The 20,065-nt window shown below is 38.3% G+C and overlaps 2 protein-coding genes and 1 long non-coding RNA gene across 4 annotated transcripts; 2 read left to right on the top strand and 1 right to left on the bottom strand.

Annotated features, from left to right (window-relative positions):
- On the bottom strand, positions 1-1,747 carry LOC311292687. The gene is made up of 3 exons (XR_014627778.1): positions 1,621-1,747; positions 399-1,536; positions 1-310 (listed from the first exon to the last, which is right to left on the bottom strand). It is a non-coding gene; the product is annotated as an uncharacterized lncRNA (long non-coding RNA).
- Positions 1,748-2,616: 869 nt separating this feature from the next.
- Positions 2,617-4,677, top strand: ing5b (inhibitor of growth family, member 5b). The gene is made up of 8 exons (XM_084412484.1): positions 2,617-2,875; positions 3,086-3,157; positions 3,259-3,425; positions 3,510-3,621; positions 3,734-3,827; positions 3,930-4,065; positions 4,235-4,296; positions 4,411-4,677. The coding sequence occupies exons 1-8, from the start codon at positions 2,839-2,841 to the stop codon at positions 4,448-4,450; spliced, it is 720 nt and encodes a 239-aa protein (XP_084268610.1). The 5' UTR covers positions 2,617-2,838; the 3' UTR covers positions 4,451-4,677.
- Positions 4,678-4,916: 239 nt separating this feature from the next.
- On the top strand, positions 4,917-20,062 carry pak2a (p21 protein (Cdc42/Rac)-activated kinase 2a). Of its 2 annotated transcripts, none has more exons than XM_084411731.1 (14): positions 4,917-5,320; positions 12,173-12,405; positions 14,012-14,115; positions 14,374-14,518; positions 14,599-14,720; positions 14,883-15,018; positions 15,121-15,184; positions 15,341-15,389; positions 16,175-16,287; positions 16,387-16,504; positions 16,591-16,690; positions 16,771-16,967; positions 17,112-17,249; positions 18,982-20,062. In XM_084411731.1, exons 2-14 carry the CDS (start codon positions 12,219-12,221, stop codon positions 19,066-19,068), a joined length of 1,560 nt encoding a protein of 519 aa, XP_084267857.1. In that variant the 5' UTR covers positions 4,917-5,320; positions 12,173-12,218; the 3' UTR covers positions 19,069-20,062. The 2 variants fall into 2 exon arrangements, with proteins under 2 accessions (XP_084267857.1, XP_084267858.1); XM_084411732.1 differs by lacking the exon at positions 4,917-5,320 and adding an exon at positions 10,700-11,152 and having other exon boundaries at positions 11,194-12,405.
- Positions 20,063-20,065: the final 3 nt, after the last annotated feature.

Genomic DNA, 20,065 nt, shown 5'->3' with positions numbered 1-20,065 from the left:
GGCTGCAGAGCACAGTAATACACAGCAGAGTCTGATACTGTAGCAGAGGAGATCTCCAGATCCACATGGATTTGATCCTTTTTTAGTATATTAACAGAGAGTCTTGAATCTACACCAGACACCTCAGGCTCTTTTGCAGCACTGTGGGTGAATACAAGAAATTTAGGCTTTGATCTTCCATTCTGACGATACCAGAAGAGATACTCTGTTCTCCCAGTGGAGGAATAACTACAGGACAACTTCACAGTTTCTCCCTCATGAGCACCAACATCTGTTTTGTCTGGTGTGATGGTATTTCCAAAGACAGCAGCTGAAACAGAAGAGGAATGGGTTGCTTAATGGAAATATTTCTTTGTAATCAATCAATCAATCAATCAATCAATCAATCAAACACACACCAACTGAGGCACAGAACAGAATAACTGAAAGAAGATCCATTGTTCAAGTGTTCACTGTGAGAAGAGTCAGACTGAATCGTTTCGTCCTCAGTCTCTTTCAGACACGATGAGATCATGTCAGATCTGTGAACTCTGAGTCCCTCCTCTCTGAGCAACATCATGTCTATATTTCACACATGGGGAACAGAAGAAAGAGACACATCACACTCATTTGTATGTTTTCTGTGTGCTATAAATGCATCTACTATGATTCCATAATATACATACTGTTCAAAAGTTTGAGGTCAGTAAGATTTTTAAATGTTTTTGAAAGAAGCCTCTTATGCTCAGCCATTACTCCAGTCTTCAGTTTCACATGAACCTTCAGAAATTATTCTAATATTCTGCTTTGCTGCTCAAGAAGCATTATTATTATTATTATCAATGTTGAAACAGTTGTGCTGTAATATTTCTGAAACTGTGATGCATTTTATTTTAAGAATACTTTGATGAATAGAAAATTCAAAAGAACGGCATTTATTTCAAATCGATTTTTTGTACCAATGTAAATGTTACACACTTTAATGCATCAATTTATTTTAATGCATCTTTGCTGAAAGTAAAAATGTAAAAAGAAAACAGTTTTGCTCAACAGTCTTTAACAATGTATCATTGCTTATCAATAAATGTATTGATGGTGATAATATAACTAGAAGAATATCATCAGCATAGACTTTATTTGACTGTTTTAGATAACTTTACTAAATCTGAGAAGCACAGACTAAACCATCCGTGAACATGTTTCTGCTCTTGTGTTTTTGTATGTGGTTTGACTTCAGTTTTCTCACAGTGGGCTTCAGAGCGCAGTAATACACAGCAGAGTCAGACAAACGCACATCCTTGATTGTCAGAGGAACTGTTAACACGGATGTGTTGAGATCTGCATTAAATCTCCGCTTGAACTCTTCATCATTGTCGCTCGATCCAGAAAGTCTCATCAGCATGTATTTTGGGGATCCATTTGTCTTCTGTTGGTACCAGAAGAGACTTGGATACTGAGTGCTGGTTGCTTTGTAAGTGCAGTCGAGAGTGGCTGTTCCATCTTCAAAAGCTGTCATAACTTGCTTGGACTGTATTACATTGTCCTGTCCTGTGCATCCTGTACAATTAAACATAAATCATTGTTCACAAAAACATATTAACTGTATGATTAAAAAAAAATCAAGAAAGTCCAAATGCATACCTAGGATAAATGCTGTCACAAAAAGTATATTACTGTAGCACAGTGCCATAATAGCAGTGTTAAATATATGCAAAATAATAGAGATATTCACTAGACCTTAAACACTTATAGGTCTTGTTACTGCTCCCATCACTTAGAAATGCTATAGAAAAACCTGGGAGGAGTCATTAACATGTAGACTTGCCTTATTGCCTCACAGTAGTTTCTTGTAACATTATTCTCATATTATTTTTTACCAATAACAAAATTACCATTTGGGCTTGCTTCAAATACACATTTTGAAGCACAGTCTTTGATTTAAAGTTAGGCTTAATTGAATCCCATTGCATTCCATTAATAATGGTGGAGAATGTCGGGTCCAATAGGCTAAATATTTTTTCTTTTCTTTTTTTCTTTTAGGCCAAAATCTTACTCTATTTAAAATATATGTCTATGGTGTTGCAGCCCAACATCTGTAGTGTTTTTGCATGAGGGTTGAATGTGATTTGGTCACAGTGTGTCTCTGAGCAACAATGCTGAGGATGACTTCAGTCTTCAGGCCTCTGTTATATCACTTAACTCCATTAGACAGCCCAGCCGTTCCACCATGTCCAATGTCCATGTGCTGAATACAGAGAAAATACAGAACAAATTCAGTAGTTAAACCATCTGCTGTAAGCTATTTAGCTATATGAGGCTATTCTGTAGGCCTTTTTTAATATGAGGCGCAACCTTGTCACTTCACTTGATTCCTAAGACGACACTGCCACCTTGTGGGGAGTTATGAACATACTAACTAGTATCATCACGTTGTCTTGTCCCTCACTTTTTAAGAATGATAGAAAATACATAAGGTTGCAGTTAATATTAAGAAACCAACGATATAGTATACAATATACACTTAAAATTGTATAATACCCACCACCAAAATCCACTAGGCTATTTAATTTATTTCTTCACAGAGAGAGAAGCAGGGACCAAACCAAAACAAAACTCCACTGCAGTAGAGGGCGATCTAGAGCAAGTTGTTACTTGATGTAGTACAGAGGAAGATGTTACGCTACAATATATGAGCTACAAACCACATGGACAAGTCTTATCTGTTTACGTAATAGCAGTATAGTTGATCAATTTCGTATAAGAATCTAATAGTCTGCACAGTGACTCCAGGAAAGGAAATCAGCGCGCGCTAAATAAACCATCGTACACGCCTTCAGTACAAAGCCCATACCAACAAAAATGGCGAAAGGAATGTACTTAGAACACTATTTAGACAGTAAGTTTCTTAAATGATAATCTTCTAAACTTGTTGCCACATTTTAATTACTGTCAAGTAATCTGTCATTGTAATCAACTCAAACTCTTGCAGCTTCTGAGTTTCTACATAACATATGTATCAGTCTTATGTGATAAACTGCTGAAGTATACTTGACTGTGACTGCATAGTGTTGTGCATCTAATAATTTTATATAATCATTCATTCCAGGTATCGAGGGACTTCCCTGCGAGTTGCAGAGAAACTTTTCATTAATGGGGGATTTGGATAATAGAACTGAAGGTAATGCTTGGATCAGTATCACAAATACTCATTACAGGTCATTACAGTGAAATCACTTTTTAATGTTCTCTAATCAATTACATTCTTACTGTTTTTCACAGAGAAAAAAGCAGAGATAAGTGAACTAGCTTCTGAGTATATTGGAAATGTTAGAAATATGCCATCAGAGGAGCGTGTCCAGCATTTAAAGAAGATTGAAAGTGCCTACAGCAAATGCAAAGAGTACAGCGATGACAAAGTTCAGCTTGCAATGCAGATATATGAAATGGTGAGATGCAGAGTCCTCCGTTTTATATTTGCTTGTCCTACTTCATGCATCAAGCAAAAACAGGTCTGCTTGTATTTCCACCAGGTGGATAAACACATTCGGCGGTTGGATGCTGATCTAGCACGCTTTGAGAATGATCTGCAGGAAAAACTGGATTCGGGTAGCCCGGATAGCTCTGATGAAAAGCAATCTCGAAGTAAGTCTTATTGTTCAGAATATATATATGTTTATGTACATGTATAGATACAATTAATGCCCATTTTGCTGTAATTTAGGGTAAGACTAAACTGACTAATTTGTTGTTTCAGAGGATAAGAATATAAAAGACAAGAAGGGATCTAATGGAAGAGACAAGAAAGGATCAGATCAAGACTCACCCAAGCAGAAAAAACTGAAAACTGGGTAACAGTGTTTTTATATGGATGCATTGTACTGGTGAAAAAAAATATTTTTATAATGATTTGTATGAAACTCTTTTTTTGTGTGTGTCTTTTCTCTCATTAGCTCCAACGTAAGTGAATCTCTGCTCGCCATGCATCCATCAGATGTCCTCGATATGCCAGTAGACCCTAATGAACCCACATATTGTTTGTGTAGTCAAGTATCATATGGAGAAATGATTGGATGTGACAATTCTGATGTGAGTAATAATGTGTTTATATATAAATATGCATGAATGAATGGTCTTAAATATGCATCATAATATCCAGTGGGAATAATGGATAGACATTGTTGTAAATAACAGAAGTCATCTTATTATTGTTGATAACGTAAAAGACTTTTCAAAAGGGTTTCTTCTCTTTTAACAGTGTCCAATAGAATGGTTTCACTTTGCCTGTGTCGGCCTAACAACCAAACCAAAGGGAAAATGGTGAGCTGATTCCCCTTACTTTGTACTACTTTTATTTGCGTACTCACACATACTGAGTGACATCTCTTTGTAGTTAATATTGCAGTTTTCAAATATTTTGTTTTCCAATTACAGGTACTGTCCCAGATGTACCCAAGATATGAGAAAAAAATAGCATATTACAGTGTATCCTGGATCAAATATCCAGTCCCTTTCTTGGTTAAAATCCTAATCAGTGGAAATCAATTGACTTTTTTTGTATCAGTGCCTTTCTTTGCTATGTAGATGACCATGAATGTTACAACAGGGAAGAATAAAATGTATTTTCCAGTTGCTGCCAGCAGAGGGTTTGGATCTCTTTTTCATAGCTTTAAAAATAAAGTTTATTTATGATGACGCTCACCATTGTTGCTTTTTATGTCTTGTCTAAGCCATTTAATCTTGTATCGTACTATCTATAAAAAAGTTAAAGCACTAAATAATGCATGACTCTCGTAGGATTTAACTGAAACGCTTACGTTGGCATACCGGTGAATCGTAGAATAAAATAATGTGGCAGAATCCGATCAGTGCAGGGAAATGTAGTTTTCGAGTACGCCACCTTAGCGCAGTGCAATAAGATCTAAACTACATTTCCCGTCATGCAATAGCTGTCGGAACTCATGGACGGAACCCATTTGCAAACAGTAGTAGTTTTGAGGTTGCAGAAAACTTCTTATTACAATCAACATTTCGCGCAATTTAATGATTTTTATTTCGATTTTTATGAATAATAGATTCGTTTAAAAACTCTCCAAACTAAAAAGCTACGTTTAGTGAAGTACAAACATTGGGCTGGGTCGACAGTTCCGCTTCCCCTCCGCCATAGCAGACAGATCCCGGGTCCAAGAGAAGTAGTTAACTAAAAAAAAAACGTAGAAGCACGTCGACAAGGCGTCCAAAATCATAATCTCTGGGGAGATATTCTCATTATACTTGCAGCGAAATAAATTTATGAACGTGAAAAGGCGGAGCTAAAACTTTGAAGAGGTTTGCGGGAGTTCTGGTGAGTTGAAAATGCTAAACTAGTCTAATCCTGATATTTGCTCTGCCAGCAGTACGCAGATCACTTGAGATTTAAAAAGTATGATATTTATTGATGGTTTGTCATTGCGCCTTTGTTTTTATAACTCACTGACAGTCTTGTTTTTGATAATGCAGGGCTGTTTGCTTCTCCGATTAGATGTATTCTGGCTTGTTTCCCCCCACCAAGAAATATGAATTAAATCAAGTGGATAATAGCGGTAGTCAACAGAACCAAAGCGAAACAAGCCTTTTTCCAGAAAGTTCAGAAATGGTTTTTATTTACACATTAGTTGTAGTTTTATTAGTGTTTGTTGAAATGTGCATGTGTGACACTTAAGTCTCATCTTTTGGGGGGCATTTCTATCATTTCTATATATTTTAGCATGATTGTCATGCGATGATTATATTGTCTTCACGGGACATTAAGTAGATGTTTGGGCAAAATAGCACCATGTAAGTCACCATGCACCTTCGTTGAATGGGAAAAGAGGCAAAAAAGGTGGCTGATGCTGATAGTTCCCTTAGAGAATCCGGCCTAACATTTATTTTCATGTTCCACAGAAGAAATAAAGTTCAAATTATGACGTAATTTTAATTTAATTGATGACAAGCAATAATTTGGTGGTTAGAAAGCTTGTTTCTTCTCTCTGGACCAATTCATGCCTTCATTCTCCAATAGCCTGGAAGGAGGATGGCAGCTAGGCTTGTTTCAGGAAGTCTTGCTCAGTATTTCCTTTTATAGAAGCTGCAAATACAAAAGGCCCTTGCTCTGTCTTCCTGTAAACAGTTCCTCTACACAACCACACATCTGTAAAAGAGAGGCGTGCTCTCATATCTTTGTTTTGGTCCAGTTGGTCAGATGAAGTGGAAGTGTGTATCCCATAGTGGTCGGAGCTAGTAAGATCAGGAAATGCTTGTTATCCATCCACCAATCAGAAACTGAAGGGATGTGAGTAATAGGAAGTGGAGGCACTGTACTGTTGGTTTTTTGTCTTCAGCGTCTCTAGTGCATGAAGATTGTAATCAGCACTATCAGAGGTTACATAGCTAGAATTTTCCGAATTGGAAAAAATGCATCAGAAATGATATGTGATAGAGTCAAGTTACTGAACTTGTATCAGTGCATCATGTCTGTTGGTTTATCGATGATTAGTGAATAGGGATGTTCTTGCATTTATATGGAGGAGTACGAGTCTGACCCACATTGCATGCATAGTCACTGGCACCTTATGTTTACTTTTGGCCAGCGAGCCTGCAACTGTGAAAAAGAAATATGCTCGTTAGTTTAGGCCTGGCACGGCTCAAATCAAAGAGGCTCAGGGGAGCAGACGGGAATGTCCACAGTCCCGCTTCCCATGAGCTTTCTCTGGCATTTTCCTCTCACTTCCCCTTTTCGTCACACAAACTTGAGAGGACAGCTTGCAGCCTTTGGCTGAATATATATAGAAATACACTAGTTCAAAATTTGGGGGTTGGTAATATTTTTTTTTAAAGACAGAAATGACTTAAAATACTTTAATACAATACAAGAAGTAGGCTAACATTTGTAATGCAAATTTCTTATTTATAAATGTAGGCTATAGGCTAGTTTATTTAACAGGACATTATATAATTCAACGATGTGCTTGCTACTTTTTAAACTGTATTGTGTGTCTTTCATTTATTTTCAGAGTACTCCTGCATTATTAAGACATTAACAATACAATAGTCAATTATAGGATCTATTAAACAGAAATAGTGTGTAATAACTGCTTAACTACATTTTACTGCTGAAGCCGCTGCTATTTTGAGTGTTCTGCATGACGTTGCAGCAATCAGTTGGTACATGTCGGAACTCTAAGAAAATTTAGAAAATAGGTTTACAAGTTGGAATTTCATAATTACTGAAATTCCGACATGACGTGAATGCACCTATGTCATAAATACCAAAAAAAAAAAATAATAATCCAGTTCACTGGACATCCAGTTTGTCTACATCTTTACACTGCATGCCAGTTTTTCCTGCATGCAACAACGAACCCAGTGCAAGCCTTGAGGTCCGATTTACTGACCAATCGGTCTTAAAGGGGTCATATAATGCCATTTTTGTACAAGCTAATATGATTCTTTAGGGTCTAAATTAAAAGTTTGTAATATACTTTAATTAAAAATTCTCATTAGTATTATAAGAAAACACTCATTTTACCTGGTCAAAAACAACTCTGTTTTCAGCACGCCGTTTAAGTGCATGTGTCTTTAAATGATAATGAGCTTTGCTCACCCCGCCCCTCTGTTCTGTGCGTACACCGTTTGAAATAATAACACAATAACCATAACGTGTTGTTCATTATAAACGTGGGATTATGAATTATCGAGAACATGGTACATAGAAAACATGCCGTAATGTACCCTGAGTGTAAAAATAGCCACATTCATCGTGAAGCGTGCTAGCGATTTGCAATGATTAATATAAATATTAATATAAAGGTTAATAAAACGTTACACTCACTTCTTCTTCTGGAGGTGCAGCAGGAACACGAATTGTTGGTACCGATCCTTTTTTCAGGAGCAGCTTCTTAGCAAAACCAGCTTTATGCTGACCCTCGTTTGTAAAGCAGTCTGGTGTGTGAAATGATTCGCCAAACATGAAAGCATTGACGTTGATCGTGGGGAATATTCCCTTCGAAAACAAAACTCAGCCACTGCATCTTCAGCGGTTCGGATTTAGGAACATCAAAATGATGCTGTGTTCCTTATTACACCCAAGAACAGAACACCACAATCGCTTAGACACCATTCTGCTCATAGACAGTGCTCCAGCGTATCAACAACGGCGGACTATGATGATGACAGCTCGCTCACGAGCGGGGGCGGGTCTGTGTTGAAACGCTGCTGTCAATCAACAATCGTGGGAGGGGCGTCCGACCGTGTGACGTCACTAGGTCGAACGGCTTGATTTGAGAAGGGGGGAAAACATATAAGGAGATTAAAAAAAAAAAACACTGGATGGATTTTGATCATTTTATGATGGTTGTGTACAGGCACTGCCAACACACATTTCAGTACAACCAACTTGTAAAAGTGCATGTACCATTATATGACCCCTTTAAGAAGATTCACGAAACATTCTTGAACTCTTCTCAATCACTTTTCTTTATCAAATGATTTTGTAATTTATGAAAAAAGTAGTTTGTTTTAATGGAGCCCTGAGATTGTATGGCTTTGCAGAAATGGTTATGGAATCAGTATCTCAAGGCTGTAAGATTCACAAGCGCTAGACTAACCATTTTTGATGCAGAAACATAAAACACTGGCTCCAAGTTGGGGGAAAAATACCTCATGAAATGAACCGTGCAGAAGTGCGTTTGAGCCTATAAAACACTGGAGAGAGTCACACCCATCTCCAAATCACTGTCATCATTACTGAAAGGCAAGTTAAGACTTGATCCCAGATAAAATTCCTTGAGGAAAAATGGAAAATGTATTACTGAAATCTGCAAGAGTCTGTGTAGCATTGCTCAATATTGAATGCTTTAAATTAGACCTTTCTTTTCAGATCCTCTTCCATAGGTATGTAGGGGTGAAAGTGCTCTCTATTCACGCTCCTAAAACGCCTCCCATAATCCTGATTCATTTGTGATTGTTGTGTAACGGCGGTGGTTCCTCGGAGCGAGAGTCAGTGGTGTGTAAAGGTATGTCCGGTCAAATATCTCTGCTGTAGGGCCTTACATCAAGCCTGAAGGGTGGAACATTACTATAGTAATGTGCAGCACAAAGGCATGACTGCACTCGCAGCGTTTCATCCTGCTGTGGAATGAAGCATGCCTGCATCAACACGCCTCTCTCTCGGCTCACTTTAGTGGAAACACAGGGAGAAAAGAGACCTGTGGACACCAGAGCCAGGGACATCAGCTGGATCTTTCCATCGGGGTTCTTCAGGGTGAGATGGTGTTATAGTGATGGCACTGGAATCTAATTGCATCCTTTTTCCTTGATCTGTTTGAGTTTTAGTGTTGATTATGCCCCCTTCTTACAAGCTGAAATTTATGGTGGTGGCTTGAAAAAAAAAACTCTTTAAACTGATCGTGCTCCAAAAGCAATGAATTGAATTAATTAAGACTTTTGCTGTTTGACTTGATGTATTTATGGTGTCGTTCTGCATTCAGATTGAATCAGGGATTTCTGTCTCAAGCTCATGGTTTTTGTTTTGCATAAATTTTATTAGATTGGTGTCACAATGCATGTTATGTATACAGTTTTTGAGAATTTTCTCACACTGCCTGCTCTGATCTTTATTCTGCCCATGTTTTTTTTTCTAGGGAATCAGGAACTGGCTCACAAGTGTTACTCTAAGATCATGCAATACTTGTGTAATAGTTCTCAACTCTTTGTTTCTCATTTCTCAACTCTTCAGAAATCTCTTTGTTATAGTTCAGGTAAAATTGTTTCAGAACAAACTCTAAAGCGTGTAATCCATGGCTGCGTGGAGCAATCGCTCATTAGAACATAAAAATGAGTCATTCTCAGATTCATTAAACCCAAAAACTCATTCTCTTTTGTCTTTCTGCAGTTTTTATCAGTCAGGTATAAGTCCTTTGTTGTGTTAAAACAATGCACAGTCAAACTGTGCTGTCAAACAGGAAGACATTGTGGTTACGTTGAGGTTGAGTTGCGCATGATTTGCTGTATTGACCTCACTTAGGTGAGACAGGATTTTACCTTATATGGACATGTTGATGACAGGGGATGCAGACAGCCGCATGATGGCACTGATTTCTAACCAGACTTGACTGGTGATGAAAACATCTTTGTACCATTTGAGGCCACACTCACCTGATGAGGTTTTCTATTAAGCTATCGAACAAAATTACCTTCCTTACTAGAAGAAATTTAAAGTGTTTATAGATAGGCCTAATGATTCAGGCCGGGAGAAATAAATACACTGTTATATTCACCTCTTTTTCAAAATGTTGTGATTTAAACGGAAACTTCCAACTTCCAACAGTCAAATTTTGAAACATAAAGTCTCTGTAAATAAACTTGGGATATCAAACTCTCTGTGCTGTACAGGGCCTCATGTTCAAAGATAAGTTGTTGTAAAGTCACCTCTTGATATTTCAGCTGAACAAATTTTACATATTGCTAATAAACATATTGCTACATATAACATTCGAAATATATCATCAGTTTCAGTCAATGATTTCGGCCCTCCAAAACAATTTAGACTGAAAACAAAATTGCTGAACATTTTAACTAAATATTTCTGGTTGGCCAAATTTCAGGGTGTCACTAAGAGAATTCAATTCCATTCAAATGTACTTTCTTTGTAGAGCACTTTTCGCAATAAATATTGTTCAGAGGCAGTTTTACAGTTAACTTTGACAGACCTTAAAGGAGTAGTTCACTTTAAAATGAAAATTACCCCATGATTTACTCACCCTCAAGCTATCCTAGGTGAATATGACTTTCTTCTTTCAGGCTAACTCGATCGGAGTTAAATTAATAAACACCCTGACACTTCCGAGCTTGATAATAGCAGAGTATTGCAACCATCAGTTTGAAACTCAAAAAAGTGCGTCCATCCATCATAAAAGAACTCCACACGGCTCCGGGGGGTTAATAAAGGCCTTCTGAAGCAAAGTGATGAGTTTGTGTAAGAAAAATAGTCATATTTAACACAAAGTAAAATTCTAGCTCTGATTGTATTCATCTGAAAGAAGAAAGTCATATACATTAGGATGGCTTGAGGGTGAGTAGCCTAAATCATGGGGTAATTTTAATTTTAAAGTGAACTATTCCTTTAAAATACATAACATAAAAATACTCTCAAATTGTCCTTAGAACCTTTTTGTGACCCCACCTGGAGATCCCCAGAAATCTAATCAGCATTGTGTCATATCCTTCACAGAGAAGGCAAACTCGTAATCCATTGTGACTACCTCAGTGAAAATACTGGCAGACTGAGGCAAGAAAAATGTTTGGACAATATATTTAATTCAGTACTGAAAGTATTTATTTTGTCCATGTATCGAGGAGTGGTTCTCGTATACTTCACATGAGGAGCACTATTTGTGTGTTTGCTGCCTATGTAGAGGACAGCAAATCAGCTATTATTAGGTTCCATTTTGGTTAAGATTCTATCAGAGACAGTTCACAGCAAGGTAGCAAAGCTCACTATATTTTTGAATTGAGCTTATGTCAGACAGCCATCCTTAGCAAGACATCCTGTTGTGCAGACTTGCTCTTTGAATTGAAAACCTCAGCACTTTCATTTGAACTCATGACTTGCTAGAACTCTCTAGGATAGCGATGCTAAGCTAGCTCACAGCTGCTAGACAGTGAAGTCTCCAAAAAGTATCAGTGACTTTCACACAGGGGTGGACATTGTTTGCACTTCTCAAAAAACAGTCAGCTAGCAGAACTTGAGACACAGTCTCTCTCTGTCCAATGTGTCCATGCTAACTTGTTGACTGTCTGTTTTTGTAGCACAGTAGCAGTGTTATGCTTTAGCAGCACTATTTTCGCAGACTCTTGGTGTGGCCATTGTGGTGGTAGCAAAGCTTTTATAAAAGGTCTGTACAATAAAATTCAGAAATTGTTCCTCTGAGATTTTACTGAAATAGTTACATTGTTTTTATGTCCATTTTGAGCAGCACGTTATTGGACGACCAGCCTTAGCCGGTTTGCTTATTTTGCTTGTATTCTTCTAGTGAGAGTCACAGATGAAACTGATGTGCACTGATACAATCTCTTGCAAAAATAGCCATACAAATGTCCCGTTATCTGTCATTCTCTCCATTTGGAACAATTCATTTATCAGCTAAGATGTTTGTTTCTCTGCCGCCCTCTGCAGGTTGACCTCTGAAACCCAACAACCCCTCTGAGTGTGTTTCCCTGTCATGTCTGACAACGGAGAGCTGGAGGACAAACCCCCTGCCCCCCCAGTCAGATTGAGCAGCACATTTAGCACCAGCATCAAGGACAGTATGTCAACAAACCCCAGCTCTAAACCCCTGCCCTCCGTCCCTGAGGAGAAGAGGGACAAGCCCCGCAACAAGATCATTTCCATATTCTCAGCAGAGAAAGGTACGGGGTCAATACAAAACAGCATTTGTGTTGAATACCACAGAAAATACTCGCGACTCAAAAAAATTACTTAATAAAGCACTTCGATTATTTCTTCTTTTATTATATTGTTATTTATTGTTATTCAAAGTTGTCATTTTTGCAGTGGAATTGTGGTTATAAGCAGATGAACTTGTAATTCATTTTTATCTGTGGAAAAATGTATCCTTAAGCATGTCATGAGGTTTCAATTAATTTTTTTTTATATGCATTGTCCCAACCTGTACACAAATTTCCAATTTTAAAGATTTATTGTGGGCTTTTCTAAGCAAATTATTATTTTTGTGATTATTTTGATGAAATATTGGAATTTTATTTAATTTTCTGAACTTGAACTTTGTAGCAGTTGTGTTTGATCACTTAAATTCACATAATTTTTTTAGCATTCTAATGAAACAGCCACAAATGCTGAATTACTTACACCGATTAAATAACGAATAAAATTTGTGGGTTAAGTGTTTTTTTGGATATTTTAATCCAAAAATCGTATATTTTGTGCCTTTAAGTCGCAAAAAATGTACTTGACTTGGACTCGTGAACAACTGACTTGAGACTTTACTTGGACTTGAAGACAGAGACTTCAAGTCATTTTGATAGGCATTCCCAATTTTTTCTTTCTTTACTACCCCACAGGACAGTATGTAACACCACATTTTACTATTCATTCCTCATTCATTCATTCATTCACTATCAGTATGTGCTGCAGCAGCAAATATAGGCCTATAAAATAACCACACCAAGCCAGCGTTATTATATTTGCGTGTGAAGCATCTAAATGCACACGTATTCGTCACCCATTGGAAAAGTGCTGTTATATAATGAACAACAAACATTGAAAATATCAAGTCTTACCTTGTGATAATTATTGTCATTTAATTTGAAAAGCAAACAATTAATCCAAAGGGAAGCTGTGGTGTTCCACAGCTGTCAAGAGGCTTGCTTTCTGTTCATTTTCTAGAAGTACAGTTTTCCATGTTCTTTTTTTCACAAGAATTTACTATCATATGCATATAATATCCAAATTTAGCAAGTTAACTTGCATCTGGACTGAACTGACATTTCCATACACATTTTATGACCCTGTCTGGCTCAGTTCCACAGATCGGTTTGTTGAGTCAGGGTGTGTTATTATATTGCCTTTATGCCTTATCACAAACCACACACAGACGAGAATGTTGTTCTTAGTGTTGTTTACTGTAACACTTGTCTATACACAGGGGCTTTTGTAACCACCGGCACTTACTGGAAGACTGTTTACTTTCATTGTCAATGCCATACTATGACCCAATTTTTTGCTTCTTTTTTTAAGGAAAAAACTGACTTGCAAGTATTTTATGTGGTCAGCAGCACAAATTGTTTGCACAAATGGTGACAATAGAGTTCAACTTGTATTGAACTCGGCACATTCCTTTAATTGTCTTTTCTTTTGTATGTTGTAATTCATCACATTTTTGTACACAGTGGCTCATCCTGGACTTAGGTTCATTTATTGTAAAATTGTCCACTGGAATCTGTCATTTTGCCAGTGACCAGAATCATCTAACCACAACCATCTTTTCTGTTGAAGGACGGAAAAAAGACAAGGATAAGGAGCGTCCAGAGATTTCTAACCCTTCAGACTTTGAGCACACCATACATGTGGGCTTCGATTCAGTCACGGGGGAGTTTACCGTGAGTGAGACATACTCAAATATTCCTCTGGTGCAATTTACCCAAGCTTCCCCTGACCTGTCTTAATCCATCAAATGCTGGAAGGAATTTCCAATTCAATTGCCTAGATTGAATTGTGTGACCATTTGTCTCCTGGCTGTCATAGTCCACTGATTTGATTTGCCTCCTGAGTTTTAATTAATCAAATTATTAGATGGGCCCTTACTCACTTTCTTTTTGCGTTCCATTGTCTTTATCTTTCTCCTTTCTCTGTCTCAGGGCATGCCAGAGCAGTGGGCTCGGCTGCTGCAGACCTCCAACATCACGAAATCTGAGCAGAAGAAAAACCCTCAGGCTGTGCTGGATGTGCTCAAATTCTACGACTCCACAGGCAACAGCAGGCAGAAATATCTCAGTTTTACAGGTATATGAGTGCATGAACACACGCCCACTCCAACTGTATTCAAGTTTATGCTCTACTGAATTTGTTCCCCTTGATTTCAGATAAAGATGGACCACCAGCAAAAAAAGGCTCAGAGCAATCACCAGTCAAGGACCCTGATGATGATGACGATGATGAAGCCCCGCCCCCAGTTGTAGCACCACGTCCAAATCATACCATATCTGTGAGTGAACAGAAACTTTGCAGTCTCATCACACAGTTTCTGTCATATTATGTTTATATAGAGTCATAAATTTGATTTAGGCAGTATTCGTTATTTTTTCAGTTTGTACTTCATGGTTTTTGAGTGATCGCTATATTGTTGATGTCTTTGTTGTCTGGATAGGTATACACTCGTTCGGTCATCGATCCCATTCCTGCACCTGCTGCCGCTATGGAGACAGATGGATCCAAAGCTGCTGACAAACAGAAGAAGGGCAACAAGGGCAAGATGACCGATGAGGAGATTATGGAGAAACTTAGTATGTTTTTGATGGTTACTAATCATTGCAGATTCTCAACACAACATTACTATTCTTATATGCACTGTAGCAGAATGCTAACTGTCTTGTGATTGATTTTAGGGACCATTGTCAGTATTGGAGACCCCAAGAAAAAATACACAAGATATGAAAAAATTGGTCAAGGGTAAATATATTTAATGCTTTATTGTCATTTTGGAAGTTTTACTTTCTATCTGTCAGTCTGTATCACAAAAACAGTTGATTATTCTATATTTTATAGTTGATTATTTTTATTTGCTAGAATCTAAGATTGCTTCAGTTGAATGTTGTCTCTTTACAGTGCGTCTGGTACGGTGTTCACAGCCATTGACGTTGCTACTGGCCAAGAGGTATTTTGTGCTCTTCAATTTAGAAAAAATTTACATCCAACAAATTACATGATATGTTGTATAATCAATCCAATTATTTGCTTATATCGGTATTTGCTGAGAAAAGCCCTTGAACAAATCCTCATAATGGAATATAGATACAGGTTGGGGCAGTTAATTTACACTACTACAAAAGTGTGGGATCAGTACAATTTACTTTTTAAAAGATGTTTATTATTTTATTCAGTAAGGATGCATTAAACCCATCAAAAGTAACAGTAAAGACATGTATAATGTTGTAAAAGATTTATATTTCAAATAAATGCTTTTTGTTCTATTCATCAAAGAGTTCTGGAAATGAGCATCAAAGTTTCCACAAAAAATTAACAGTTTTCAACATTGATCATGCTAAGAAATGTTCCTTGAGCAGCAAATCAGCATATTAGAATGATTTCCGAAAGATCATGTGACTAAAGACTGGAGTAATGGTGCTGAAAATTCAATACCAGGAATGAATTCCAGTTATTTTAAATTGTAATAATAATTCACAATATTACTGTTTTTACTATAGTTTTGATCAAATAAATGCAGCCTTGGTGAACATAAAATACTTTTTTCAAAAACATTTAAAAAAATCTTAATGACCACAAACTTTTGATAGTAGTTTATTAATTATAATTAATCACACTGAATTACCAGTAAATGGACCACTGTAAAAAAAAATTATGAACTGTTTGAATAAAAATGTTGCCTTCCTCAGTTAGTTGAAATAGGCCAAGTGAACTGACAGTGATGTGTTTTCATAGGTGGCCATTAAGCAGATTAACCTACAGAAGCAGCCCAAGAAGGAGCTGATCATCAATGAGATCCTGGTGATGAAGGAGATGAAGAACCCCAACATTGTCAACTTCGTAGACAGGTAGTTACAGCCTTTAAAGACATGTTATTTTGTGCATATGTTTCCAATCCAGCCATCTATTGTAGCATCTGCTTTCTGTTTTCTTGCGTATGTGTGTAGCTTCTTGGTTGGAGATGAGCTTTTTGTGGTGATGGAGTACCTTGCTGGAGGCTCTCTGACCGATGTGGTCACAGAAACCTGCATGGATGAGGCACAAATTGCTGCTGTCTGCAGAGAGGTACAGTATTTCTGGCATAGTTGTGAGATCTGAAGTGTTTGTTTTCCCCATCACTGCCTAAACATTGTGGTCTGACTCCTTCACAGTGTTTGCAAGCTCTAGAGTTCCTTCATTTGAACCAGGTCATCCATCGAGACATCAAAAGTGACAATGTTCTATTAGGAATGGATGGATCTGTCAAGCTAAGTGAGTCCATGATCCCACTGTCAAGTCCTGGCTTCATCGTCTCAGCACATTTTGTATAAATTGTTTCCTCTTTTTTTCAGCCGATTTTGGGTTCTGTGCTCAAATCACCCCTGAGCAAAGTAAGAGGAGCACCATGGTAGGAACTCCCTACTGGATGGCCCCTGAGGTGGTCACACGTAAAGCCTACGGTCCCAAAGTGGACATATGGTCTCTGGGTATCATGGCCATCGAGATGGTAGAGGGTGAACCTCCTTATCTCAATGAGAATCCTCTGAGGGTGAGCCAATCTTGTCCTGTACTTTTATTACTCCATCACCAATTCATTTGTAAAGTCTTTTTGTAGTTAATGATGATGGCTCAAGTGAACTGTTTAACTTTAAAGAAAAGATTAATTGCATTAATGGATAATGTTCGTCTCCAGGCGCTGTACCTCATCGCTACTAATGGCACCCCAGAACTCCAGAACCCAGAGAAGCTGTCACCCATTTTTAGAGACTTCCTAAACCGCTGCCTCGAGATGGATGTGGAGAAGAGAGGTGGAGGAAAAGAACTCTTGCAAGTAAGGAGCAAAACTGAAGATTTGTTTGTTTACAACTCTGTTTGAACAGACCAGGGTTTCCCAAATTGAGGGTTCAGGGTTTGTGAGTTGATATAAACCTACTAATGAATCAAATTGAATTTAATGAATAAATGGATAAGCAGGGCTGCACAATTTATTGAAATAAAACGGCAGTTTAAATAAGTATTTAATCTGTTGCGCTGCGTGTTTCAGAGTGAAGTGTGGCACTGTTCAATTAACACGCATACAGCAGCTTGGTTCAAAGTAAATGCCGCTTCTCACAAAATGCATGTGCCTCGAGTTTAACGTGCATTTAGGACTGCGATGTGCGCTAGCTTCTCTTTATACTAATTTGCAAAATTTCCACGATTTTTGTATACTGAAGTTTATAGCATTTCGCCTGTATTCAACCAAAATAAAAGCTCAGGATTTGACATGTTTTAAGCTCGAGGGTTTGAACGTTTGAAAGTGAAGAATTAAACAGTAGTATCGTAACTTGTAGTGTAAAATCAAATTATTTGTATAATGATCAAATATAATTTTTTTTACTTTGCAATACAATTGTAATTTACAACTTTGTTTTTTATAAAGTTGTAACAAGGTTATATGGTATGGGAAGAAGGAGAACAGATTTTAATACCAAAATAAATAAACAAATACAAAATGAAAGCACAGACAGCAGCCCCTCGCGGACGACTGCTGTCACATATAACAAAACACAAATAAAATCCAGGCCTGGCCTCTCTCAATCTCCACTGTCATCGCTCCTCCTTTTATGCTTTCGCTCCTCCGTGAGAGATGCGAGACCGGTGTGTCTCACAGGTGTCGCTCATTATCATTCATGCCACTGGCCTCGCGCCGTTCTCCCACGGCCCTTAGCCTCGTCCTGCTCGCCACATACCGCCATCGCCCCTCGCGTGCCAGGGGGTACACCCAACGACGACTCCGCTCCCTCACGGACGGCAGCCGCCCCTCCAGCACCCAGGCGGCCGGCAGCGAGCTCATCTGTCCCTCCGGCAACTCACTCCAGCGCACCGCCTCGAGCGTCCATGGCGACGGACTCTGCTCAGCCATACTCGATGGCACCGTGGATTCCCCACATCGGCGAGGGCTCTTTGACAGCGCATTCCTCCTTCTTCCCGGGTTTCGGCACCAGTTTATCGAGGTTAAATGTTATGGGAAGAAGGAGGCGGGAACCGGCGAACATTCAAAGAAACTTTTATATCAATACAAAATAAAAGTAAAAGACAGCAGCCCCTCACAGACGACTGCTGTCACATCAAATAAAACATCAAATAAAAGCCAGGCCTGGCCTCTCTCGATCTTCACGATCGTCGCTCCTCCTTTTATGCTTCCGCTCCTCCGTGAGAAATACGAGACCGGTGCGTTGCGCAGGTGTCGCTCATCAGCAATCACGCCACCGGCCTCGCGCCGTTCTCCCACGGCCCTTGGCCTCGTCCTGCTCGCCACAAAATGTAATATTAATAATCATTTAAAAACATGTGACCATTAACAGTCGTCAAAGAACTGTGAATATGCAAATTTGTTATTAAATTATTGAAATATTAAATTATCAAGGGGAACATCTTGTGAATATTTTACATCTAAGAGGTTCGGCTGACAAGTTTGGAAACACCTGGAATAGACTATGGAGGTTTTAGAGAAGTGAGGATGTTGAAGACTATGTAATCTTCTGGAAAATGTACTAATGTCCTTAATTTGTCTCATGCAGCATCCGTTCCTCAAGCTGGCGAAGCCTCTTTCCAGCCTCACTCCCCTTATACTTGCTTCCAAGGAGGCAATGAAGAGTAACCGCTAGCCCTTTGTCACTGCGCCAATGCCCAGATTCCTTCTCACGACCAGTTCCTGTGAGAACCTCTATCACTCCGGCAGAGTCCCCTTCTAGTCTCGTGAAGGACCTTTGCTATTCAGCCCTGAAGACCTCAGTCATCTCCACCTGGGCGACTAACTTGCACAATCACCATGTCTTGCCTCCTCACACCAAACTCTCCTTTAATGTGCCTGAAGGGGCTACAAAACCGGAGGAGCCACTGACTGTGTTTTCTACCGATGTCTGTCATTTCATGTGTTTTATGTAAACGGTTTGACACCATTGCATCGGTCAGTGTGTACCTGAACATTTTAATGTATTTCTGTCAGAATTTTCTTGTATTTGACTAGTTATAAGTATTGTTGAGCTCTGGCCTAACAAAGTACTTTTTTATCTTCCAGAGTGTAATACTTGAATTTATCCCATCCTCTCATATTGACCTGTCCCTTGTGCCTACTACCTATTTGCCTTCACTTGTCTCAACAAAATAGAACAATTTTGCTATGTGAAATTAAATGAACCATTTCTGTTTTTAAATTTTTATTGCAAAACCTAAAGTTTATTAAAGCGTTTTGTATATTATGTATTTTGGTTAGCATACAGAAATGGGGGTGGGGGGTGGGGGGTGGGGGGGTGGGGGGGTGGGGGGGGAGAACAAGAATCAGGACATTTTTGACTAGCTGTTTTATATTTATGTGTATGTAAACAGTATTTTACATTTTAACTAACAATCTGACAGAATACCAGAATTTAATGCGTCTTCAGTTGTCTTAGAATTTGCTATATTCTTTGCATGTTAAATCTTAACTTGTTTTTTAACATAACATTTTGATGAGATACACTTTCAGACATTCCAATTGAGTAAATACACTCTCTGTCTGTTTTCTGCTTGTTTCCTATTAGATGCAATGTTTTTGTTGATGATGAAACCATCTTAAAACATCCTTTGTAAATTATTATTAAAATAGACCTGGAGCAAAAATGG

The sequence above is a fragment of the Rutilus rutilus genome (assembly GCF_951802725.1).
Source record: "Rutilus rutilus genome assembly, chromosome: 6".
NCBI classification, from domain to species: Eukaryota; Metazoa; Chordata; class Actinopteri; order Cypriniformes; family Leuciscidae; genus Rutilus; species Rutilus rutilus.
This window is presented reverse-complemented; position numbering and strand designations above follow the sequence as displayed.